General features: G+C 44.3%; 1 protein-coding gene across 1 annotated transcript in view; it reads right to left on the bottom strand.

The window, feature by feature from the left end:
- Positions 1–520: 520 nt before the first annotated feature.
- Positions 521–27,432, bottom strand: part of GRHL2 (grainyhead like transcription factor 2) — a 117,315-nt gene continuing 90,403 nt past the window's right edge. The window contains exons 9-16 of the mRNA XM_084864626.1: positions 24,494–24,652; positions 22,379–22,466; positions 21,486–21,625; positions 18,183–18,214; positions 13,097–13,188; positions 9,694–9,779; positions 5,897–5,961; positions 521–3,346 (exon numbers count right to left, since the gene is read on the bottom strand). Coding sequence (XP_084720752.1) covers positions 3,232–3,346; positions 5,897–5,961; positions 9,694–9,779; positions 13,097–13,188; positions 18,183–18,214; positions 21,486–21,625; positions 22,379–22,466; positions 24,494–24,652 — 777 coding nt within the window. The 3' untranslated portion in view covers positions 521–3,231. The remainder of the gene's footprint in view (positions 3,347–5,896; positions 5,962–9,693; positions 9,780–13,096; positions 13,189–18,182; positions 18,215–21,485; positions 21,626–22,378; positions 22,467–24,493; positions 24,653–27,432) is intronic.

Genomic DNA, 27,432 nt, shown 5'->3' with positions numbered 1-27,432 from the left:
CCAGCTCACACAGAGGTTTCTTTCCGACCAAAGAACCCCACCACCAACCTCACAAAAAGTAGCTGACACCGTTATTTACTCTTAGTTTATGAATATTTATTTTTTCTTCTTAAAAATGTACAAAAAATAAAATAACTGTATTTATATAGATTCCCCCTCTCCCATTTACAAAACTATTAAGTTACATTTGCCTTTTTTTTTAAAAAACACAAGAGCAAATTGTCCATCTAGCAATCTCCCTTGCTTGTCTTTAAGAAAGGGCTGTTCATAGAATTTGGCACAAACCCTCTGTTTTCGTTGCATTTCATGATTTTAAATAAGAAGGAAAATAAATGTTGGCTTCATGCCATGCTTCCTATGATTGGGGCATGGGACGGGCCTTGGGCTTTTCGGGTCCAATTCCCAGATGACATCTGACTGCATTTTTCTGTTGGTCCCAATTTCCAAACACCCGTAAAGTCTAAGCAATTTGGGTCTGTACTTAAAACACTTGTTTCACATGTCCCTCATTGTAAATGCATTCTTTTTTAAGCTTATTTATTTGAGTGTGATTGACTTAGGGGACAACAAAAGGAGGCAAAATTTCCTATTTTTCTGGAGTGTTTTTGCTCAGGAAATTTTCCTCAACAGAGCTCTGCTACTATTTGTTGAAGAACAAATCATAGCTAAGCCATGGGCACTCTGGGAACGCAGAGGGGACCTGGTAAACATGAGGGACAGATCGGATGGGAGGTGGCACTCTGCACCACCCTTTGGTGGAACTGACCGCATGTTCTCTGTTCTGGCACAGTGGTCACCCCAATGATTGCTCAGGGACTGGGGACAAAGGCAAAAACATTTCTGATTCATTCTCTGCCTAGGGCAGAACCAGCAAACGTTTTCTCTACAGAGTCTAGAGCAGTGGTTCTCAACCTTCCTAATGCCGCAACCCTTTAATACAGTTCCTCAGGTTGTGGTGATCCCCAACCATAAAATTATTTTGTTGCTACTCATACTGTAATTTTGCTACCGTTATGAATCGTAATGTAAATATCTGTGTTTTCCGATGGTATTATGTGACCCCTGTGAAAAGGTCGTTTGACCCCCAAAGCCACAGGTTGAGAACCGCTGGTCTAGAGAGAAGGGTAGGTAGCCTATGTCAAATTGCCAATATTTTAAAATCTTTTCCCTAGCCAGGGGTCCTATTCCCTAGTTCAGTAGTATTTGCCATTGGGTCCACCAATCATGTTTGAAACCACTGCTAAGGCAAGGAGCATGGGAAGTGCATAGTATAGCAGATATTTCCAACACTGAGTGTGTCCACCTTACAACAGAGCCCATCAGGACCCAGAAGGCCCCCCCCCTCCCCCCCCCCCGCGCCCAGCGGCTAGTCCAGGACATGACAGTCAGAGTGGAGAAGGAGGGGATGACAGGAGCAGAGCTGTACCCAGGATGCAATCCTTTGGCACCACGGGAAGGGTGGGTGATGAGTTGTTCAGAAGGCACACAGCCAGGTGCCCCCTTTACGCCACCCAGAGGTCTTCCTAAGCATGGCATCTGCCCCCCATTCCATTCAAATCCTCTGCAGTGTTAAGGAGAAACAGCTGGGCTGGAGGCAGCCCATCCATCCTGCTAGGGACCCCAGGGGCAGGTGGCTGGGAGAGCAGGGAGCCCTCGGAGAAAAAGCCCCCGGATAAGACATCAAAAGTGCTTTACCAACAGATCTGGGCCCTCACAGAAAACCTGTCCTGGAACTCGTACCTTGGGTGGGGGTTGTGTCTGGCTACCGAAAAGTTGGTTCTTTTACCCACGAGGGTGAATGCGAACCCCTGGATCACCTACCTGCTCCCTCAAAGGGAAAAGTGGCCCAGGACGGTTCAAGCTTTTGCGATTGCTTAGGGAAGTGTGTTTTCTCTTCTCAGGACCTGTAGCAGGGGGTGGAATTCTCCTCTGCAGGCTGGTTTCAGAGGAGCCAGGGCTCTTGGGCCACTGTCTCTCCTTTCCTCCCTTCCTCCCTCCCAACCCAGCAGCCAGGAGCAGAGGCCACTGGTCCCTCCCCCTCTAGCACTGAGGCCCAGGAGGCCGCCCTGGCCTGTCTGTTCAGACATGAGCTGCTGGCACCGCTCTCAGCATTGCAGTTGGGCTGTAAGGGGGCCACTTGAGATGAAGGACATGCTCGTAAACTGCAAGGCACTGCACAGCGGCCGGGATCCTCAGGATAGGCTCAGGCAGTGCCGGCACCAAAGCTGGAGGAGCTGGGGCCTCAGCCTCTCTGACCTTTCCCACAAGGCAGCTCAGAGGGAGACTCCAGCAAAGCACATCACCGAGAGACAGAGGCGGCGGTGGCACGGCAGGCTCCAGAGTAGGCGTGCCCATGGAGAGGGCGGGGCTCCCTCTGTGGACAGGACCGAGTTCCTGGTCGTGCCCCTGGAGCTTGTCTTGGCACCCACCGTAGTCACCTACAGCCTGGAGGCCACTTCCCTAGCCCAGCGTGCTTCCACACAGCAAAGAGGCAGAAACCTCTGGTAGAAAGCAGTGCCTCCCCTAGGCCAGTGGCAGTAAACATGCCCACATACCACAGGCAAAATATATTATTGCAATATTATAAACACTATGTACATGATAGCCGGCATGCCTTCCGTGTCACCTACTAAGTACATGGCAGCTGAACGTCTTCCTGCACAAGGCCCGATGGCCACGTGCTGGGGACCCCTGGAGGTATCTAGCAAGATGACCTCCCCCGATCAATCTGAAGAGTTGACCAGCCAGGGGACCCCCACTTCTTACCCCACCTCTGACCACTGCACCCAGAAGCAGCTCCTTTGGTCCAGCCACTCGGGAGAAGTGGAGAGGTGAGACAGGTGGGACCAGACCTGCTCAGGCTCTTCGAGATGAATGGGTTGGCGGGGTGGCCCTTGAAGGCTCTTGATGGCGTCACCTGGAGCCAGCAGTGACCTGCAGAGTCCCGGCGGGCCTGGTCCTGGGCTCCAGGAAAAGGTGGTCAATAAATAAAAGTCTGACAGGCGCAAGGTCCCTTCCTGAGGGGCTTGGTCCTCAGCTCCAGAGCAGGAGCTGGCGGACGGGCTGGACACTGACAAGGAGTGGGGCTGCACGCCTTGCCCCGCCCCCAGCACGGTCGTGTAACAGCAGTTGTGAGACAGGTGAGGTGGGTCTGCGGGTTCCGGGGCTGGGCCTCCTCCTTCCCCAGGGAGGAGTGCTCCGAGGGCTCCTGCGAGGGCAAGCCGGCCAGGCTCAGATCTCCATGAGTGTGATCTTGAAACCTTCCACCATGCTCTCCATGTTGAGGATGAAGGTGTCCTCATTGGAGTAGTGCTCAATAATGTTGTCGTCCATGTTTACCAGGATGCTGGAAGGGGCGGGGGGAGGGGGGGGGGCGGGGAGAGACAAAAGTGCCATGAACAACATGCTTGGGAAAGGATGGACCACAGGCTGGGGGTCCCCTTTGCCATTCTTCTTCAAGGGAGGCCAGGAGGGTGGAGGAGAGAGGAGACAAGGCAAGGGAAGAAGACACTCATCCCATCGTCTTTCTCCAGAAATCAGCTAGAGGAAAGCAAGGCCTCAATTTCTCAGAACTAACCTCCTGATTCCTTACTAAACAGGACTTCAGAGGTCATTCAGTTCAACCCTCTTGATATAGATGGATAAAACTGAGGCCCAGGAGTTAACAGAGGCTAAACTCATGGACTTGGCTATTGACATACTGACAGAACCAGGACTTAAAACAGTTAGGTGCCCCAATTTCATGGCCTCTTGAGAATGTATTGTAAAGAGTATCTCCCACTTTTTACGGGAGGAAGAGGACATTAACCAGAACTGCAGCTAGCCTCCGCTGAGCATGTCCTATGTTCCCGGGTGGCAGAGACCCTGCCCTTCATCCTCACAGCGACCTTGCAGGTAGGTGTGATCGGTGCCATTTTGCAAGAGAAAACTGAGCTCAGTGAGGTTAAATCATTCCCCAAGGTCATGGCTGAGTAGGGTTTTGAAACTATTTTTGCCCCATCTGAAGCTTATCCTTTACCACATGTGACCTTCTCCGTGGTTAGTTATCCCCAGTGGATTTAGTTGTGAGAAAGTCAACGACTTTCAGGTTCTGTCCTTGATTTCGCAGTTCTGGAGTCAATCTCCTCCATCAAAGTCAAACAGATTCTTACTCTGAGAATGAAAAACTAACTATCGTTTTACAGCCATGTGTCACCGGGCCAGTTGTTTAGACTTTGAGAGCTTCAGTTTATTCTTCTGCAAGAATAAGAATAACAACCCTGCTCTAAAGGCTTGTTGTTAGGATTAAAGTATTTAGCCCAGGGCCTGACGCAGGGCTCAATGAAAGTGAAATGTTAGCATCACTGGCAGGGGCTTGGCGCTGAGGGTTTGTGCTCAGCAGACACCACTCCGTCTCACGATCAGGGAGTAAACCCAGACTGTGGCATTGACCTTGGGAAGAATTGCAAAATGCATGTTAGTGAGCTTTCCAACAGAAGCTCACGTGGAACGTACTTCTTGCTGGACTCCCCATCAACAGGCCATGAAATTGGGGCACCTAACTGTTTCTCTTTTGCAAGAGAAAACTGAGCTCAGTGAGGTTAAATCATTCCCCAATGTCATGGCTGAGTAGGGTTTTGAAACTAGCTTTGCCCCATGACTGAGAAAGGCTGAGCTACCCAGAAGGATAATCTATTTCCTTTATGAGAGGCCCAGAGTAAAAGTTTCAAGACCCATTTCCGCTTCTCATAGGAAAATGGCCCCAGAAGCTGGCTTCCTAAAGACTCTCCAGCACGAGTCTCAGCTCTGCAGCCTCTACTCCTAGAGCCTTAGGGGAGGAAGCCCCCAGGGCCTGGAGGTGGCAGAGAGCAGAATGAAGCACTAAGCACTTGGGCTCTGGGGCCATGGGCCTGGGTTCAAATCTGTGTCCTACCTACTGAACACGAGACCTCAGGCAAGATGCTGAGCCTCCATGCGGCTCACTTTCCTCATCAGGAATGGAGGGGTAAAATCTACCTGATAGAGGGGGGAGGAACAGAGCAACACATAGCAAACACATCACAGGGGACACAGAACCCACCAAATACCCACTAATGAGAGCTGCTGCTGTTAACACTGAGAACCAGCAGGTCCAGCGATGATTTAGAGCAGTGGTTCTCAACCTTCCTAATGCTGCAACCACAGTTCCTCTTGTTGTGGTGACCCCCAACCATAAAATTATGTTTGTTGCTACTTCATGACTGTAATTTTGCTATTGTTATGAATCGTTATATAAATATCTGTTTTCTGATGGTCTTAGGCGACCCCTGTGAAAGGGTCGTTTGACCCCCAAAGGGGTCGCAACCCACAGGTTGAGAACCGCTAGCAGGGTCGCCTAAGACCATCAGAAAACAGATATTTACATTACAATTCATAACAGGAGCAAAATTACAGTTATGAAGTAGCAATGAAAATAATTTTATGGTTGGGGGTCACCACCTCATGAGGAATTGTATTAAAGGGTCGAGGCATTAAGAAGGTTGAGAACCACTGATTTAGAGCATTTTTGCTAATAGTTACTTGGGAAGAAAGAATCCTTTTTGTTCCCTCTGTGTAGCGTGGAAGCTAACTCCAAGAGCAGTGTGGGATTCACTAAAACTCCACTCTGCAGAAGGGTGACATGGCCAGTCTCCCCACTTCCAGGCCCCTCTCTTCCACCCACTAATCCTGTCACCGGAATGACAACGCACAACCCTCCCGCCCTCTCTCATTCAAGGGCCTTGAAATTCACTGCACCTGAAAGAATGACGCACAATTTTATAAAAGGTGGACAACGGAACCTAGCAAAAGAGAGGCACCATCTTTTTTTTTTTTTTTTTTTTTAAGGCACTCTGTTGACTTATCTGAAAGTTAATTTAAGTTCAATTTTTTTTCTTACCCTTTTTTGCTTTTCTTGTAAAGCTTTGTTATCTTCTCTACAGGCAGCCCGTATTTCTCAGATATCTGTAACACCAACAACAAAAAGGCAGGTGAGCACAGAGGGGAGTCCAAGCAGGAGCACAAGAGGAGTTCTGACCTAATTCTCTGGGAGGTTTTCCTGGGAGCCAGTGTCCTTCACTCACGAGTCAGGACTCTCAAAACGCCTCATTTGCAAGGCCTTCTTCTTCCTTTGGACAAACCTTCCATCATTCACCAACATTTTTAGCCTCATGGGAACATAATCTATGATAACGGTGTCATTCCAGATCAGTCAGGAAAGGTGGGCCCTTATTATGATGTGAATTAATAGGTGGCCATATAGAAAAAACTTAAGCTAAACTGGATGCCTTCTCTAGACCTATACCAAAATAATCCAATCAAAGGTTTCCATACAAGAAAACATACAAGAAGATGAAACTATACAAAAAGAAACCAGTGGGTCAGTTATTTGTATGGATATCATCTTCAAGTAAGGAATATCTTTCCAAGCAAGATATGAAACCTGAAGAAAAAGAGACAAAGGTTGATAAAAGTACTGATATAGCAAAAGCCGCCATAGAAAGCTGAGGCCAAAGAGTACACTGGGAAACATTTTGGCAGCACGAATGACAGACATGGAACTAATTTCCTTAAGTTAGAAAGAATCCCTGAAAATCAAAACAAAAAACATCTGACAATTCAAGGGAAAAGGTAAAAAACACAAAATAGTAATTTGCAGAAAAAAGACAATAGGACAATAGGCATATTTTAAAAAAGGCACCACCTCACACACAATTTAAAAGTTCAAATTAAAGCAACAAGATACTACTTTTAATCCACCAGACTAACAAAAACTAACTAAAATACAGCGTCAGTCAGTATGGGAAACAGCAACGCTGATGTTCCGTAGATGGGAGAGTGACAAGCTCAATCGCTTTGGAGGGAGATTTGGGATATGTTGTTGAAGTTAAAAATGCATATCCCCTTTGACCCACATATGTCACATCTAGCCGTCTGGTCTACAGAAATACACTCAGAGGTATGCAAAGCTCCTCAAAGAATCACTGTTCATAATACAGACACTGTGGATCACAAACATCCATTAAGCACATTATATTTTCACAGTTGAAAACTATGCAGTCATTATGTCCTTAAAAAAAAGTGAGAAGCCTACAAATATCTATACTAATAAAAGGGTAATATGCAAATTGGTCAGGATGCCCTCACAGTAACAAAAGAACAGCAGGCTGCATGGGGCAACAAGGCCAGCAGGGGGGTTAGTGAGGGTCGACCAAACAACTGAATAGCAGGCAGGGTGGGATGACCAGAACAGCAGAAAAGGGGCAGTGAGGGGTGACCAGGCTGCAGGGGGGAGCAGTTGGGATGACCAAGCTGGCAGGCAGATGAGCAGTTAGGAGCCAGCAGTCCCGGATTGTGAGAGGAATGTCCAACTACCGGTTTAGAACCGGGCCTAAACCGGCAGTTGGACATAACCCAAGGGGTCCCAGATTGGAGAGGATATAGGCTGGGTGGAGGGGACGCCCCCTCTCTGTGCATGAATTTCATGCCCTAGGTCTCTAGAATATATATATATATCTTAACATACTATGGGAGGAAAAACAATTTGCAGAACAGTCTATATATAGTGTAATGTCATTTGTATTTTTAAAAATAATATGTGTAAGTATATAGAAAACATTTCAAGGACCCACCAATTCATTAAGTGGCCACCTTGAAAGAATGGATGATACATTTTTAAAATCCTGGTTCATTTGAGAGATGTAGATCATGTTTTTGCTGTGTTTATTTCCATTTAGTTTCCTTCAGGTTCAGCAGATTCAGTAACAGTGAACTCTGTTCCTTTGCAGAAACATGAAGAAAACACTAACAAGCCCTCCATCAGTGTTTCCTAGAGGGCAGTCCCTGCTCAGAAATGCCTGGGGATTGGACTGCCAACAAAGCCAACTTCAGGGGCAGTGCAAAATCTCTACTGATGATACCCCTCTGTATTTAGTTTGCCATTTTTGCCTTTTTAAAGTGTACATTTATTTCAGTGGCATTTAGTACATTCACAATGCTGTGTAACCCTCAGGACTTCCTAGTTCCAGAACATCCCATCACCCCAAAAGGAAACTCATTAGTCTCGTCCTATTACTCCATCAGCTCCTGACAACCACTAATCTGCTTTCTATTTCTACGGATTTGCCTATTCTTGGCATTTCCTATAAATTGAATCATATAATATGTGACCTTTTTGGTCTGGCTAGCAATTCCACTCCTTGGTGGACAAAGAACTGAAAACAAGTGCTCGAAGGCTTGTACACGAATGTCTATAGCGGTACTATTCACAATAGCCAGATGGTAAAGTATCCAATGTCTGCCAACTGATGACTGGAACACCAAAATGTTCAAACAATGGAATACTATTCAACCATAAAAAGGAATTAAGTGATAGCATCAGAATTAACCTGGTTATTGAATAACAGGAGTAAAGGGAAGACTACATACATAGACACGCCATTTATACAGCTTTGCCAGAAAGCTGCAGTTAACACTTTCAAGTCTGTTGCCCACAGCTCACTGGGGGGAAGGGATGGGCAAAAGAAAGATGCCCAGTAAGGTCTGGGTGACGTGGGAAGATGCTTAGCTGTCAGCCACACCTGGGAGTGAGTCAGTGGCCAGAATAGGAGTGGCCCCAGCAAGAGCACAAAATCTGAGATCCTTAACTCCTGAACAAAGGAAGTGCTCTCTCTCACAATCCTGAATTCTTACTCTCTTTCTCTCTCGGGAGATAATGGATCATGGACTGTGATCAGCCTGAGGCCACAATGGACCCAGCCACGAAATGGGAACTCTGCACACTGGCCCTGCTGGAACCCCAGCTACACTTTTTTCAGGACTGGATTAAGAGACATGGGACTTTGCAACCCGAGAAATTTAATTCCATGCCAATAAAAATTACTTTCTCCTGTGAGAATTTCAGAAAATTCCTTTACTAAAGATATTGTTAGAGCCCAAACCAGTTTGGCTCAGTGAATAGAGCATCGGCCGGTGGCCTGAAAGGCCCCAGGTTCAATTCCAATAAAGGGCATATATCTTGGTTGCGGGCACATCCCCAGTAGGGGGTGTGCAGGAAGCAGCTGATCGATGTTTCTCTCTCATCGATGTTTCTATCTCTCTATCCCTCTACCTTCCTCTCTGTAAAAAAATATCAATAAAATATATTTTTAAAAATTCACCTATATATTTAATAATAATAATAAAAATACTGTAAGAACCCCATTCCCACTAGCAACGGAGAAATCCCAACAACCCAATCCTCTGACAACAGAAGTCCCGATTATACTACAACAAGGAGAAACCTCAACACATGCTGAAATGTGACTGAAATAAACCAGCCACAAAAGACCATGAATTATATGATTCCACAAGCAGGCACGATCCTATACATTTTACCATTTTGCCTCATAACCCAAAATGCTGTTTCCAATGTAGCTGTCCCTTGGAAGTCCTGTTGTCTCCATCACTATAAAACACACAAACACATACACACAAACACAATATACACACAAACACAATAAATAAAAACAATCTACAGCACAGTTGTATAGGGGAAAACTTTAAGAGGGAGTTATAAGCCATGTTCAAAGTAGAGTCCATTAAAGTCATAGTCAGATAAATAACATGCATAAAAATCTCAAAGGCTGCATCTTAACGAAGGGATGCCAGCTCAGGAGAACACAAGCAGCTTTCCTAGAAGAGGGGTTCATGGCTTACCGCTTCCATCAGGCCCTTCACGGTGGGAGATTTCAACATCAAGGCATCGAACACGTCGTCCGTCTCCTTCCTCACGTACAAAAGCACTGGAAGAGCACGGGGGGGGAGGGGGTTAACGAGGAGCCCACACAATCCCACAGCCGCCACAGGAGACTGCTTCCTGTCACACAGGCCTGGGACACTGATGTTACCCACGAATAAATCCCGGTGCCCCAGTGCCAATGACATCCTACACGGGCGAGGAGGCACTTCCCTAGGCAACCTGCGGCCAGGGACTGGGAAGGAGCAACGCGATGGCATTTGGGCACCGACTGACAATTGGGTACCGACACCCAGCTGTTTCACACACTGTTCACATGTGAGTTTCTCACAGGGTGCGTGCATGACCTCTCTAGACCTGAGACCTCTGTCTTCTGTATATGTGCTTGATCATTCAACAACTATTCCTGAAGTCCCACCTGGGCTCCTAGGCCCCAGGCCGTGTGCGAGGAGCTGAGGTCGCAGCAATGAGCGGAGACGCAGCCTGCCCTGAAGCTCATGGTCCACTTAGGAAGGCGGGCATTCCTGAGAGGCAGACAACTAGATAGCCATAACTAGACGGTCAGTTGTGTAGGAAGAAAACAGAACAGAACAAACCACCTGAAGTCCTGCAGCTTCTTGTCTTTGCCCAGTACAAAAACAAAGTGCCAAGTAAACATACGGAGTGAGTGTGCCTCCAGGGACTTCCCAATTCTGTCCTTTGGAAGGAATATCTTATAGTCTCCGTTTCAGCTAAAATGATCTAGTGGCAAACCGTCAAACCTCAGAGGGAAGGAGGGGGAGGGGAGAGATCAATCAAAGGACTTGCATACATGCATATAAGCCTAACCAATGGACAAAGACACCAGGAGGGTGAGGGCAAGAGTGGAGAGGGGGGGGGGGGTAGAGGGGGGGAGACCATGGGGGGGATAAGAACACATATGTAATATCTTAATCAATAAAAGAAAACAAAATAATTAAAAATAAATAAAATGATCTAGTGGCCTAGTGGCATCATAAGAGGACCCAGCATCAACAGTACAACCAGGGTCAATTAGATCACGGAATCACAACTACCACTAGATGAGAACAATTAAAGAAAAAACAACTAACAAAATAAAACAAAACAGAAACAATAAAAGCTCTCACTAGTGTCTGTTCCAGATGAATCTCCCGTAGCTTCTTCCCATAGCCTCCGGCAGGAAAAGGTAATTTCCAGTCTGAGCCTCAGGAAACCCCAAACCATGTTCTATTCAAACAGGTTTACAAATCTCCTACAATTATTGTCCTGGAAATAAGATGGCTTGGGGAAGGGTGAAAGGTGGTATGGGGCATGTTGACCGACTACGGGATGCCCTCCGAGAGCAGTGCTGGGCTCAGCACACCCCACGGTGCCCAGGGAGCTGGCTCTCCTGAGCTGTGTGTCCCCGGCAAAGCACTCTAAGAACCCCTGCTACTGAGGCAATCACAACCATCACCCATCCCAGATACCGGCAAAGGCAGAGGCCACAGGGGCAGCCCCCTAGGGCTCCAACACAGCCACCCTGAGAAGTGGTCAGAAAGGCAGAACAACAAAAAGTGGCATTGGTGGTAAGCATGCTCCTTATCTCTCCCGGAGAACTTCCAACAAAATCAACAAAGGAAGTGGCACTGATGCCGATTCCCTGTGCTGGTCAGAGAGGCTCAGGCTGGGAGCTCCGGGCAAGGGCTCAGGGGCACCAGCATCCTTTTCCAAAGGAGAGCTGCTCCTGGAGCACACTTTCTCCACGGCTGGTAGGTTGCAGCGCCCCCATGTGTCCCTATGATGATGTTTCAGAGGCCAGATTCTTGCTTTTCATCATAGCCCAACACAATGTTGGTCCTGACTTCAAAATCTCAACATAATCTGAGAGCTCTTCTTTGGACTAGCCAGCAGATACCAAATATCGATATGGATGCAAGCCAGGTTAATGTTGCCCGTGTGATTCTTTGATTTCCATACAGCTCTGCCCTCATTCTAGAATACGAGATAAAAAGTCAGGCAGGATGGAGCTCAATGTGCACTCAAACATTTGATGGTGAGCCTGTGATGTCAGAAAATCTTTTACAGGCTTAAAGGTTGCTAATGTGACTAACACCATCCAGACATGTAAGATCTTTCGTTTGAAATGCTAAGTACTTATTCTCAATGATGATAAGATAGCTTAAGTAGACCCAGGCCTACTCATAAAACACCAGTGGATCAGGCACTTCAGTGTTTCATGTACATTCATCCACACATCGGTCCTTACAGCAACTCTGTGAAGCAGGTGCTCTTGTCATCCCCATCTTACAGATGAGGATGACCTTTCCAAGGTCATACAACTACCAGGCTGGGGAGGCTACAGGTCTGCTCTTGATCACTGTGTAAGCTCCTTTTCAACACATCAGGGGAGGGAGATACAATTTCTCAACAAAATACTCAGGCCTGCTAAAACTGGTTTGGCCCAGTGGATAGAGCGTTGGCCTGTGGACTGAAAGGTCCCCCGTTCGATTCCAGTCAAAGACATGTACCTTGGTTGCGGGCATATCCCCAGTGGGAGGTGTGCAGGAGGCAGCTGATTGATGTTTCTCTCTTATTGATGTTTCTAGCTCTCTATCCCTCTCCCTTCCTCTCTGTAAAAAAGCAATAAAATATATTTTTAAAAAAACACAAAACACCCCAATCCTGTGTGGATGGTGAGTGTAGATATATTTAACATGGCAATCTGACACACTAGAAAATTGAAAGTCTTTGGAAGCTAATGGAATTAGCTACAATTAGGACAGTCATGGAGTGACTGTCCCCTTCCCTAATCTCTCCCCCCCCCCCCCCCAATCCCAACACACACACTTTCCTCTTATTCTGAGGAAGGATAGTGAGTCGGGAACAGCATCAAATGCTGAGCGAGACACTGACAAGCTTGTGCTTCATTCCTTACTTTCTTGGTGAAGTAGAATTAAGACCCTTGACTGAGAGGAAATGAGTAAATGGCGATGTCCCAGAAAACAGGCTCAGCTCCTTGTGTGAGATTAATCGTGCATTCACTGAACAGTTCTCAGGGCTGGTGCCTATGCTGCTGTCACACACACAGCAAGGGTTTCTTTTTAACCTTACATCTCACCGCGTGGAGAGTCAGTATGTTCATTGCATTTCTCCCGAGGCAAAGGCAAGAACCGGTGCCCAGAAAGAATACACATGTGCTTCCATGCTTCCAAAGACAGGCTTTAAAGCAAAAAGGACCATGAACTTCCTGCGTCAATAACAAGCATAACAATCCCCAGGCCCGCCCTGAACCATAGGGTGTGGACAGGGCTGTGTGTTCTTGGTCCACCACCCCCTCCCACTTTCAGCAACGTCAATGGAGGGCCCCAAGGGGAGAGATACCTCGCTTCATCCCTTCTTCCTTTATCTGCTTGGAAGGCGTTGGGCCAAAGTCCTCTTCCATGGGCCTGAACATCCGTTTAACAAGGACACTGCTGCTAGAAAAGATGATCAGGGAGTATTCAGTAAAGCAGACAGGGCACTAGCACAAAGACAGAAAGTCCCTATTTTTCCCCTTTGTTTATACCATCCCTAGTTCTCCACAACCTCCTTCTTCCCCCTTCAGGTCCCAAGTCATTCCTGTGAGAGGTAGAATGCGCCCCCCACTATTTTTAGGACATGGTCCAGAGACATATTTCTCATTGCTGAATATGGGTCTACAAAGGTGAGACCTCTGGGTTTCCCTGCTCAGATCAGGGCTGGGGAGGAGCAGGAGTGAGCCCTGGTGTCTGTGTGGCCTCCAAGTTACACAAGCCCTCTCTGAACTAGCTAGGGCCTGGGGGTCCTGCACTGTTCTGCCAGCCCCCTGCGGGCATGGGGGGCCTGTGGAAATGGTGCAGGCCCACCTCACTGGTTCTCAGTTATAAGGCTGCCCTCACTTCCTGCTGCTCTGTGCCTCCATCTGGTTGGAGCAGATAAGCCTGCAGCAATGGAAGTTCCCTGGAGACCCAGACCTGGGCTGCCCAGCTCTTCCTCCCCCTTGGGAGAGGGTTTCCATCCCCCTTCCTGAGAGCTCGTGGTGTGGTGGCCCAGCAAGTCCCCAACTGGGCCAGCTCTGATAGCTCTGAATTTCCTGCCAAAGTTCCCGCTCTTTCTGGGCACTTTCTGGACTGTTCGGGAGGAATGCAAATTGGAAAAACAGGCTGCCTGAAGGGAAGGCACTGATGCCAGGGACCCTGTGAGCCAGCCAGGGCAAGCACCAAGCTCATCCCTATTTCAGTGACCATCAAACTAATGCTTAGCATGTTACGTGTCTTACGCAGGGTGATGTCACTGATATGTGAAAAGTGCTGTTCAGAGAACCCAACTTGGAGGGACAGCCTCATGCTAAAGATACTCAGGAAACCCGAAATGATGAGTGAGGGTGTAAGAAATGATATGAAGAGTCAGCATTCTCTTACTGTTATCCCCACTAAGTCAAACTATGGAAATAACCAGAAGGAAATCTCAAACCCAAGTAAGTCCCAGGTAAAGGTGGTAATGAGTTTTTAGAGCAGTGTTTCCTCAGTCTTCCCCTCACTACCTTTTCACAAAAGTAGGTCATGTTATTCTGTCATGTTTTGGAATTGGATGGCCATGACTTCAGGAGCTGAAGGTTAAAAAATCTGTTCGCACAGCTGTCGGTGACCAGGAGGGGAATAATGGGCAAATAGCCTGAAATGTCACCAGACTGTGGAATACCGCTGTCATGCTGTGCGAAGGTTCCTAAGCCAGTGATTTTCTTTTCCTCCACAAGTAAGTTATTTGTATTTTTCCAGTTCTGCTGACTTTTGATCATGCCCCATTCTGAGCCATGACAAACTTTGCCATTAAAATAACATCTTGGATAAACCACCTTTCTCCTGGGAGTTAAAAAATGCTTTCTTTCACACGTTCAAATCTACAAACCCAATAGGGAGTCAATAAGTTTGTGTGGTCTGAATTCAACTGTTACATTTATTTTCAAAACAAGGCAAGAAAGGAGGGACAGATGGGACTGCCCCATTTGACAGATGCAAAGAGCATGATGCCTGTCCAATTATACAATCGAGTATAATAACCAAGGATTCCCAGAAGAAGCCACATGGAGACTGGTAGGAAGTAAAGGGATGTGAAAAGGGCTGACCCCACACCCACGTGCTTCATCTGAGAATCAGGAGGGATATCTCAGCCTGAGGAGGATGAGGTCTGAACCCCATACGGGGCTCCCCAGCCCAGAGCACCAGAGCAGGGAAGAGGAGCCCACATAACATATGGCTATAAAAAAAAATAAATTTAAAAAAAAAACACACAAAAAAACAAAAAACAGTGGAAATTCTGTTTCCCAGGGAGAGGTAGGAGTTTGCTAGAAACCAAGGGACCTCTTAAAGGGCCAGTGCATGAAACCTCATTCAGGGCCACTCTGGCAGAGGGCAGGTGAGAACAGACTAGAGTTGTATGAAGACAAATTGGGTTATGTAGCTCTGGGGATAAAGTTTAATGAAAAACACAATTTTAAGCCCGGCCAGCATGGCTCAGTGGTTGACAATTGAGCTATGAACCAGGAGGTCTTGGTTCAATTCCCAGTCAGGGCACATGCTCAGGTTGTGGGCTAGATCCCCAGTGTGGGGCATGCAGGGGGCAATTGATCAATGATTCTCTCTCAACATTGATGTTTCTATCTCTCTCTTCCTCTCCCTTGCTTTCTGAAATATATATATATATATTTAAAAACCCACAAGTGGAGGCAACATTGTGGCTCACTTATGTAATTATTCTAATATTATGAGAATCGGCATTTGTAGTTTGGAATAAAATTTCTGGTGATAATCTCATGCATATGGATTTAAAAAGTGCTATATCTCAACTTTGATGGTAATGAAGAATTGTCCTAATAAACAGATATGACAAAAAGTGACTCCAGTGATAAGAAAGACACCAGTGTCAAAGATGAACTGTGAATAATCTAAATAGAAGTGTTTCATAAAATGACAGGCATTTCTAAATCATATAATATTATTCTTTAAATGTATGTGTAATTAAATTAACAAAGCAAGTATCAGTAGATCATTGACATTTTTTATTATGTTCACAAAGATTTACCTATTTTTGTTTTCATCTTCTCTTTGGAAAACTGCCCTATATTTGTAATCACCTTATGTATACACTAAATGGCCAGATTATTATGATAATCTGGCCACTCAGTGTGTGTGTGTGTGTGTGTGTGTGTGTGTGTGTGTGTGTGTGTTTTAGAGGCCTGGTGCATGAATTTGTGCATGGGTGGGGTCCAACCAGCCTGCCTGCTGGTTGCACTCCTGGTCAAGGAAACAATTTGCATATTAGCCTTTTATTATATAGGATATACACTGAGTGGCCAAATTATTATGCGTTCTGAGATCATAATAATCTGACCACTCAGTGTATATAGTAAAACACATGGGAATTTTGGGAGAAGTCAATGAAATAATACATATAAAGCACTTTGTACAGTGTCTAGCCAAGACAGCCAACTAATGCTATTCCTTTTACATATAACAAGAGCCAAGAGCCTGCTATAGATGATCACTGAGGCTGCCCAATTGCTCAAATGACCTCTAGTTAGAAGGCGTGTAAAAGGGACTTGGGCCTTGGGCGTTAAGATTGTAACAGAGGGTAATTCTTACAAAGGCTAAGCCAAAAGAGTTAGGTCCACTGGTCACCTAAATGCTGCCAACTTGCAAGGAAGGATCATTGAGGCTAAGATAGGTTAAGTGAGACCTGCATATGGAGCAGCATTCACATTGGGCGTTTCTCATTCATGCTAAGGTTTCCCAGGAGAATAATAAAAGTTAGTCCAGATGGGATCTTAGAGATCATCGTATTCTATAAAACCTTCATTTACAATTGAAGGACCCAAAACTCAGAGGTCAAGGAGCCGGCCCCCGGCTTCCCATTAGTGAGCTGCAGTCTGGGAGCGCAGACTCAATGTTCTTTCCATGACGCCACACTGTCCCTTGTAAAATATGTGAATAACAGATTAGAATTGATAGCCCTAATCACTTCTGTTCATTCCAGCCTCTGGAAATTATCCATGTGCCAAGATAAAAAGAACAATTAATTAAGCATTTAGAAAATTTAGAACTCAAGAGTTTAGAGGTCAGATTCTGGACAAGGTTCTGCTTCTGACCAGCTGGGGAAGTGTTTGACTCCTCTGAGAATCTCTATCCTTTAGGACAGAAGGTGGCACCCTTTTTCTGTGAAGGGCAGACTAGCCAGCACTTGGGCTTTCTGGGTTCCACAGCCTTTGCTGCAACCACTGAGTTCAGCTGTGGTCCCACCAATGCGGCCACAGACAAGACATAAAGGAATTAACATGGCTGTGTTCTAGTGAAATTTTATGTATGGACACTTGAATTCCATAGAATTTTCAAGAGTTTGTGGACAATACAGAAGCAAGTGGTGGGTTCTCAGGCTGTAGTTTGCTCAGCTCTGCTCTGGAAAGTGAGTTCAGCAGTATCTACTATACTTACTTCACCTTGAAATATTTCAGAAGTAAATACGTTCATGATATTAAGAATACGGAAGCCCTGATTTGAATGCAATTTGAAAATAAGTGGTCTAGAGATTTTTAGTTATATCCGTGTAGTGCAAACCAAGATCTTAGGAACACATATGTAGTGTAACGTAGATACTAAAAAATGAATGTAGTGGTAGATGTTTTTAAGAGAAAAATACCATCCAGATCATACGAAGAACTAGAGCCAATGAATAGTAGTCAAAAGAAGGTAGACCCCAGTTCCACAAACTACCTTTCTGAGGGATGGAGTCACCCAACAGTAATGGACTACCTCACACACAGTGAGAACATTCAGAATATTTCCATAATTTCTCGAGGATGTGGTATAAGAGATCACATGCCTAGGAGAGAGGGTCGGCTAAATGACCTTGAAGGATCCATTTTAGCTCTAAAATCCTAGGAGTCTATACAGTGAGTTGTGGATAGCAAGCAGTGGGCAGTCTTGATGTGCAACAAACAAATTGAGAGCCTTGGGTGACCCTATAATCCTAAGGACCTTGAAAAGGCTCTCAGCCTTCCCAGCTCCCACCCCCACCAGCCTCACCACTAGCCCACCCGGCTCACTCCCCAGCGTGAGGGCTTCCGGAGGTACACCAGGCGGCCCAGGTAACACCGAAAGCAGCAGGCTGTCTTCTTGACGTTTGCCTCAACTCAGCTTGTTCTTCCCCAAGATATTATTTCAGTAACTGGATTATTGGTAGAAAGGTGGAATTGAGGAGGTGCATCGTGTAGAAAAATAACTGGTTGTTCAAAGGCAGGCCAGAGGAAGGAGAAAGAGGGAGAGATGGTATTCCCCCAGCCTTCCTCTCGGTGCCCGGAAGCAAGCATTTCTCAGCTCTGAGCCTGGAGGTGAGAGGACAGTCTACTGAAATGAACCGACTTTGGGTGTTTAAGTGAAAGAACTGAGTGTCTTACCCTTCTCGATCATCATCCGTGTTATAATACACCTGCGGAACAAAACAATAGGCTTACTGTAGGTCAGTCAGAAGTGAAAACATATTATGCAATGCACAGACTTTCCTAAGGCATTACACCGTCTCGTAAAAAAAGACAAATCTGTGTAAAGATGCTATGCATGTGTGTGTCGAAGGAAATACACATTTAACCTCATATTCTCCGTAAGGTCAATTCTTATACTTAAATGAGATAAAATTGGAAATGTGATTATTTCCAGCTAAGACAGTCTGATCAGATTACCTATCGCCCTTTTGCTTTTGACAATAAGGAAATATTTTAGCAGAAGCTAAGAAGCATTATTTAGAAGGGCTCCAGGGCAGGACCATGAGTAAGCAATCCCATTGGCCCACGGGTGAGCTGACTGGACACTGTGCTTATGTGCTGGGACTGGAGCAAGAGGGTCCCGTGGCAGGGTGGCAGTAACTCAGGCCTCTGTGTGTTCCTCTCAAGGGCCCAAGTTCCCTGGCATCCTCCAACCACAGAAATTTAGGAGTCAACTGTCTTCAAGCTGGAAAAGGTCACTTAGCTCTTAAAAGCATGTCTGGCCAGAGAGAGATCTTCAAGAAAAGACTCATGCCCTAGCCGGTTTAGTTCAGTGGATAGAACAGAGGCCTGCAGACTGAAGAGTCCTGGGTTTGACTCCAGTCAAGGGCACATGCCCAGGTTGGAGGCTCCATCCCCAATAGGGGGCATGCAGGAGGCAGCTGATCAATGACTCTCTCTCATCATTGGTGTTTCTATCTCTCTTTCTTTCTCCCTTCCTCTCTGAAATCAAAAAAAAAAAAAAATCTATTTAAAAAAGAAAAAGAAAAGACTCATTTTACGAAGCAGCAGGGGAACTCCAAAGGGGATCTGAGATGTCCATAGGTTCCCTTGACCCAATGACTTATACAAATTCATTGTGGACCTTTCCTGAGCTTTATCTGTGTGCCTCAAGACCGTTTTTGCTTGGGTGAGGAACAATACCTAAATTAGAATCAGACACACGTGTTAATTACAAAAGTCACCCCTAGAGCTAGTACATTTTGTCACTGTCCCTGCCCCAGATGCCTGGGAGAGAAACAGCTGTGCCTGGATGGACACTCTTCCTACACACTTTCCGGGCAGTTCCTGGGATCCTGCCACACCCCGGAGTAGTTGCATAACAGAGCTGGTTACCTGGAACTCTTCGGGAATGAGTCATCTAGTCATTAGCTCAGATTTCCTCGGGGAACTTTCCCCTCTTAACTGTCTTATGCCCGTTGTTGTATTATATAACTCTGTTTCTTTCTTTCTTTCTTTCTTTCTTTCTTTCTTTCTTTCTTTCTTTTAAAATATATTTTATTGATTTTTTTTACAGAGAGGAAGAGAGAGGGATAGATAGAAACATCGATGAGAGAGAATCATCGATCAGCTGCCTCTTGTACACACCCCATTGGAGATGTGCCCGCAACCAAGGTACATGCCCTTGACCGGAATCGAACCTGAGACCCTTGAGTCCACAGGCTGATGCTCTATCTACTGAGCCAAAACGGTTTCGGCCTCTGTTTCTTCTTAAACAGAAAAATGATGAAGCCAAGATCTTCCTAGCACTGGCCACCCAACTGGATTTTTTGTAAAAAGTTCTTGATGTTGACCTGTGTTTTGCTGGATTCTTTCAATGTGGCATGCAGCATCCGCCCTGCCTGGCTACATGGATAATGGACAGTTCTTTGCACAGCTGGGTGGTGACTCAACGATGGAGCAGCCTTCCCTTACGTTTGGCCTCCTGAATGGCTTCTGCTACCCTGTCCTGTCACCATCCTGCCATTGTCATTTCTCCTCTTGCCTAATGACCCACTGTTTCTCCCTTGTCCTTTGTAGGATTTATTCCACTCATTTAATTTTTATGGTGTTTCTCAAACTTTAAAGTGCATAAAAAAATCACCCGGAGACCTTGTCATAAACGCCAATTCCTGGAACCCCTTCAGAGAGTTTAACTGAAAAGACCCAGAGGGGAACTTAGGAACCTGAAGCTTCTGTGGTTTGGGGAGGACTGCTTACCAACCACCACTGGGGAGGGAGGGAGGCGCAGTGCCCTCCTTGGGGTCTAGTGCTTTAAGGAAGGCTGATACCTGCAGAGCATACGTTATGCGGGAAGGTGATGCCCCTACAGCCGCACTTTCTCCCGAGCTCCCTCATCATTTGTTTTTAAAGGCCTTCCAGACCCAAGCTGCAGTGAATTATCAGCACCAACGTGAGGGGAGGGAGACTGGCGATCTCCATAGTATAGATCTCCATAGTGCTTACACGGTGGGTCCCTTCCCTCATGCGAGTTTTTGGTGATCTGGTAAACATTCCACCCCACGTGTGAATCGGTGAGATCATGGGGGAGGAGGGTACGGGTGGGCTGATGGTGAAAGCCCCACTCTCCAGTCCATGCTCTTTTCTTCACACATCTTTAATTTATCACATAAAATAATTAATGGTAGAGATATTACATTAAGAAAAATCAGCCATATATCATAACTCTACCATCAAGTGTTTTAACTGTCCTTGTTCCCTTTAAGTTCAGATATATATATTTGGAATCACTATAAAGAACAAACGGTATTCTACCTTTTTTCATTATCATAACTAGTTCCCATTTTGCTACATAGTTTCTATCACCATAACGTTAGTGACCACATAATATTCCATCGGCTTGAACTACCATAATGAGTTATTAGATGTTTATGTTATTTTAATATTAGTTCTTTCATTTCACTTGTAGATATACCTAAAAGACAGGAATTGTTTTTTAAAAGGCTTGTCTACAATGTCATTTTTCTTTGGGTGTAAAATGATTTAGCTATTTAATGGAAACTGTTAATTTACTAAGGGGAAAATTGTTGATAGGGCTTTGTTTAAATGAAGAATTTTGCAATGTGAAGTTATAGGTACAGTTCAACTTCCCGCCGTTAGGTGGGGCTCTATTGCATCGGTGCCAATCCCATGTGAGGAAACTAACAAAACTTCTTACAGGTTATCAGCCTTCTAACTTTCTTCCTTTTGGTGCTTTGTCAACACTTCACTACTATCAGCTCATTCTCTTCTTCTCCGTAGTAAGTTGGTTTCCTCCCTTGAGACCAAGTTGGTTTCCTCCTTTGTATGAAAATCCATTTTCCGGGGGGATTGACTGATTGCCCAGTGTCTGTTTTATTTTTAAGGACAACGCTGTCTGAAATGATTCTATCTGAGGGCCTTAAGGCTCTACCAGGCCCACGGATGGATGGCATGTAGACGTTAGCAGGCGGCTCATACCTGTCCTGTCCTCTGCAGGTTTGCAAAGTGAACATCGGGGATGAAGAGGACCGGCTGTGAGTGTAGATCAGGCATAGTTTTGAAGTAGGTGATGTCACTCTTCTTTTGTAAAGGTATGGCTGCCAACTTTCCATCAGAGGCTGGATATGATTAAAAAACAATCAAAATTCAGAGGGTTACACATGACTAAGAACTCTCAAATGTAAGCTCTAGTCTTAGCTACATTTCATGACTTTCTCCTACGAAGTTTTCCAAATGCCATAGATGACCCCCCATTCCCACTGCCAAGCCAACAGAAAAAGCTCAAACTTCGAGTGAGCACTCCTGAGGTGGACTGCTGTTCTCTCATGCCCCCCCGTCCCTCTATGTGTCCTAGGTTTCTTTCTTAAAAATGTTACTGACTTCATTGGGCTGACACAGGTTAATAAAATTATATAGGTTTCCAGTGTACAATTCTATAATGCACCACCTGTATATTGTATTCTGTGTTCACCACTCAACGCCAAGTCTCTTTCCATCACCATTGATCGCTCCTCTATCCTCTTTTAACCCCCTCCCCCTTTTCCCTCTAGTAATCACCATTCTGTTGTCTGTGAGTTTATTTGTTTGCTTGTTTATTTAATCCATTCACCTTTTTCACCCAGCTTCCCATCCCTCTCTGTGTCCTAGATTTCTTGTCTGTAAATGGCAAGTGTTGGTCTCAATCATATTACAAAGTCTGTCCCTGAGCAAACACTCTGAGATCATTGATTCTATTTGCTTTTCACAGGGACAATTGACTCTAGGGAACAGCAAGCAATCCCTTGCATGTCTGTAGTTCCTCCTGCAACCCACTTCTTCCTGCCTGCTCCCTAGTGGACCCAAGGAGCCCATCCCTTCTCAGTGACACTCACAATTGTTGCACTGGGTTTGGGAGGCCTGGCCTTTCCCCTTCTTCCTGTTCTGCTTCCTCTCTTCATCTCGGATTTTTCTTTCTGCTCCCTGAGAGGGGAAAACAAATATAGACAATGCCAGGCATGTTATCAAAGCACACAAAAACACTGCTGCATGCAAATCACACAGACGAGAGACAAAAAAAAGGGAAGGAGGAGAGTGGGCAGTCCCATTTCCATCCCCTTAGTGAGGTCAGGTTCAGTTCTGAAGGCTGAGGGATCTCACTTCTACTAGATTTCTCGCTTCTTTGGTATCTTGACTAGCTACACAAGTTCAGCTTTGAATCCCTACAGAAAGACCAGACCCAGGTCCCTGTCACAGCCACTTAAGTAACTTACTGATTATAATAAATGTCCTATGGCCCATTAGCATCATTCATAGACACTGAAAGGGCATTAAAGTTGAGTGTGAACTCCCCATAAAATCTTCTCTTTGCTTGCTGTGATGGAACTTTTCTAATCATATAGTAATGGAAATGAGGGAGGACATAAGGAAACTAGACAGGCTATAAGATTACTTTGTACATACACTGTTACTTTATGTTTTGTTTTGTTATGTTCATATGGCCTTGGAGATGGTGCTCATTCAACCAAATAGAAAAAGTCTGGTCTAGCCCTGGCTGGTGTGGCTCAGTTGACTGGAGCATCATCCTATACACCAAAAGGTGGTAGGTTTGATTCCTGGTCAGGGAACATAGCCAGGTTGCAGGTTTGATCCCCAGTCTGGACAACAAATGTTTCTCTCTCACATCAAAGTTTCTCTCTCTCTCTCCGATCAATTTTTTAAGGTTTATTCTCTTCCTTTTGTTCCTCTATTCCTTGTAACCTGATTTTTTCATTGGTTTCTCTTCCAAATCAGCATCTATCTCTTTCCTTCTTGGCTTTTGAGGATTTCCTGATTATCCTCTCCTCTCTTTCAATTTTCTATGTCAACTTTGCTAACTCAGTTTCCACTTCTCAACCCCAAATACAGATATTTCAACACAGTTTCCTTTTCCCTTCTCTCTCTCCATTCTTGATGCAGAAGAATTCATCTGCACTCATGTTTCCAAGATACTTTAAAACAGGTGAGAACCAGATAGACATCCTCATACTAAACTACATTTCAGATTCGCATTTACAGTCCTTGCCCTGTGTGGCAGCATATTTAAGGAGCACTGAAACATGAACTGGCCACCATCCTCTAACCTTTTAGAAACTGACCCCCAAATGAACACACCCAAAAGATAGATTTGGTAGTATTAAAATTACCCTACTATTACGCAAAAATATATTATTTCAAAGCCAAGGGACAAACTGATGAAAATACTTGCAATAAAAGTGTTGAATCTTTAATCTACAATGATTCAAATAAACATAAAAATAAAAATAAACCAACATAACAAAGAAAAATGGACAAAGGTCATGACATAGGCAATTCACACTTATTTTATAGGAGCCATCTCCATTCCAAAAACCTCTCAATGAGACCCCACTAACCCCAAAGAATAACAAAGGTTACATTGATATGTTCTGAGACAGGATCTACATCCAGTAAAAACTACTAAGCTATCATTTCACTTATCTAAGTGAACCAGACTCAGCACAATAGTGTCAATTAGTCATTAAATTAGTGGTAAAAATGACTAAAAATAGAGTTGATTGATGACTCCCTAGATATCTAATAGGAATTGAGAATGAAAGATTACCACTCCCGCCGAGACCGGTTTGGCTCAATGGATAGAGCGTCGGCTTGGGGACTAAAGGGTCCCGGGTTCGATTCTGGTCAGGGGCATGTGCCTTGGTTGCGGGCACATCCCCAGTGGGGAGTGTGCAAGAGGCAGCTGATCTATGACTCTCTCCCATCGATGTTTCTAACTCTCTATCTGTCTCCCTTCCTCTCTGTATAAAATCAATAAAATATATTTAAAAAAAAAAAAAAAGAAAAAAGAAAAGAAAGATTACCACTCCCACTGTGATTGATAAGGTGATTATTCTGACACCACTAGACAAGAGAAGGTGACAAGGGGGAAATGTCATTGAAAGTAATATCTAATAACAAAGATACCTTTATGACAAACTGTCATCTTTACTCACTTTGTCGCAGAAGACCTTGATCTGGCAATAAGCTCTATGAATGGGTTTATTACTACGATTATTATAACTGTATGTATCAATCTGAATCATCAAAGGAAGTCCTTTCACCCCTTTTTGGGACGAGAAATCTGTACTCAGGCAATTCACAGTGATGAAGATCTAAGGGAGGAAAAAAGAAAAAAAAAGTTCATAAATCACCAAAAGAAAGGTCTATTAAAAAACATGTAAGTCTTAGATTGGAAATCAAAATACTAAATGCATATGTAAGGATAACTGAAGAATAATTGGACAGTCTGACATAAGAACATGTTGAGCATATAAAACATGATAGAGTGCATAATTTATAAACATATAAAAATTTTTGCTTTCCTAGTTAATTTAAAACAGACCATTAAGATTACGTTCCTTAGAGTATATCAGCAAAATCTTACTTATTTTTCAACGTGCAAACATTAGCTGGGTAAGACATTACTTCCTTAGCATGTTACAGCTATGGCTTCTAGTAGTTATATCAATTTCTCTAATGTATGATCAATGGAATAAAAAAACACACAACCCAAACCCAAACTAGATAACAGCTTCCCTGGAGCATTATTATTCTGAAACAGTTATTTGTTTACATACTATCTAACCTTTCCACTTGACTATTAAGTATAAGATTTGAGACCATTTCTTATTATTTTTGTATTACTGGTACCTAATATAGTGCATGGAGGAGAATGGGCAGTCAATAAACATTTGATGAGCTTATCTGTAAAAATACACTAAGTTGGGAGTCAACCCCCCAAGTTTAAGTCCCAGCTCTAACCAGCTAAGAGACCCCAGGCAAGTCCCTTAATGTCTTCAGTTTTCAATTTTCCTTTTAAATCAGAATGTAAATACTATTATAGAAGCGAGAACATGAAAGAGGAGCTGGAGAAGGTAAGACAAGAAACAGGAAGAAAGAAATGTAGTAAAGACACCAGCATCCTCAGCTTACAACATGAGGCATCAAGAGACACAACAGAAATTATATGAATTTTTTTTTTAAAAAAAAAGAAAACTCAAATAAATTATTAAAGAGTACAGTGCTGACCAACAGAAGAACTAAAACTATAACTTTATTATAAATATTGAGAGGAATAGAGGGAGGAGTGTAGGTAGGTGTCAATACATATCATTTAAAGTTGATTTATCATAGAATAGAGGTATGAGTACAGTACCTATATAAATATTAAGAGTTGTCTCTGGGAAAAACTGGGTATGCTGTATTATACTCTTGGTGCTGTTTTTCATTTAATACCACGTGTATTATTTTTACTTAACATAAAATTTAAATCACTCATTGTTTTAAAGTTATACATTTATTTATTCTGAAAGTCATTTCATCAAATGTATTATCTAACCCAAACTGCATTTTAAAAGGTTTGATCTAATTAATTTCAAGCTCAATGCCTATAGGCTTTTGGAAACTTATACAACCAGATATCTAATTTTTAGTGCTATGTCTATATAAGGGTCACTTTTCATTTTGTTTTTAAGCTCTTTACTTGGCAATAAGAAACACATTAGCAAGGCACCACACATCAATAGCAGGCAAGACCAGATGACAGATCTTAATAACATGCTAATTACAACAACCTTGTGCCTTGTGTCACAGGCTCTCACTCTTCTAGCCAACATCTGAAAACAAGTGCCTAAAGATGGCCTAACCATTCATTTCATTTCATTCATCCCTATTATTGGTTCGCTCATTCATTTATCCTATCAACATCAACACACACCCACAGTGAGTCGCACACAAAGTTAGACACTGTGGATAGAGAGGAAATCCAGACCCCTGCCTACGGAGTCCAAAGGGAAGACAGGTGAGGAATCCAGCTATGACCGCACAGTGTGGTCAAGGTACTCCACATAGGATAGAACAAAGAACCTGAGAACACAAGTAAAATACAAAACCCACACAGACACTGGGATAAGACCAGGAATTCCACAAATGCTTGTTTATTTGGGAATGGTAGAGAAAGCCAGTGATTCAGAATGCAGATGTCAAGTGATTCAGGGGGCTGAGTGGTAAAGACTACTAAGAAAGAGTATGTATGCCATGCCTGACTCTCCTACTCAACGTCCCTGGCTAACGTAGACAGAAACGTCTCTCTATTGCTCCTGGAGATGCCCTACCTGCAGGAGAACATTCATTCATAACACAAAATTATTTTTAAACACCTACCATGTCCCTGACTGAGACTGTGCAACGTACTAGCACAAATGCACGGATTATGTTCCGGGCAAACAGAGTCAGAGGCTAGATGGAGAGAGGGACATGATGCTGCTGCAGAGATTATAACTCCATTACATGCTGATCTTTAGATCAAAAAATAAAAGCATACTTTCCTAGGAACACTTGCATTTTTTTAAACTATTAATACTGGCAACGGGTTTATCTTGGCCCGAATGTGTAAACATAACTTTATGTCAGCAAATCTAATGATCACTCTAGTGAGCAATGCAGTTGTCCCTAATTTTGGCCACGTATTTCATATACAAATCGCCCAGTTGGTGTTGTAATCTTACTGGGGCCTCGATCCACACTGGCTATTGTTCCACTCCTCAGAAAGCCTACCCCTTATTGCAGAAGCCAGAGGGGAAAGGTGTTCTGATGAATATTTCCTAAGCTATTCGGACTCACGGTTGGCTTGCTGATTTATCCATATGTCACTCACAGTGGGCATACACTCAACAGGCAGGCAACACTATTAATGGTGGCCTTTGTCAGCTCCAAGTCTCAACTAAGAGAGCTGGGCTGATTGAATGTATATTCTTACAAAGGCCACTTCAGCAGGATGGAGCCGCTGAAATTACAGATACTTACTGGCAATATACAACAACAAATAGACTAAATCCTTCTTGGAGGAGCAATAACCAACAACCACCCAGTAGAGAAGGTCTCTAAAGGTCAA

The sequence above is a fragment of the Pipistrellus hanaki genome (assembly GCF_964339955.1).
Source record: "Pipistrellus hanaki genome assembly, chromosome: 17".
Taxonomy (NCBI): domain Eukaryota; kingdom Metazoa; phylum Chordata; class Mammalia; order Chiroptera; family Vespertilionidae; genus Pipistrellus; species Pipistrellus hanaki.
Note: the sequence above shows the minus strand (reverse complement) of the source record. Positions and strands in the feature narration are given on the sequence as shown.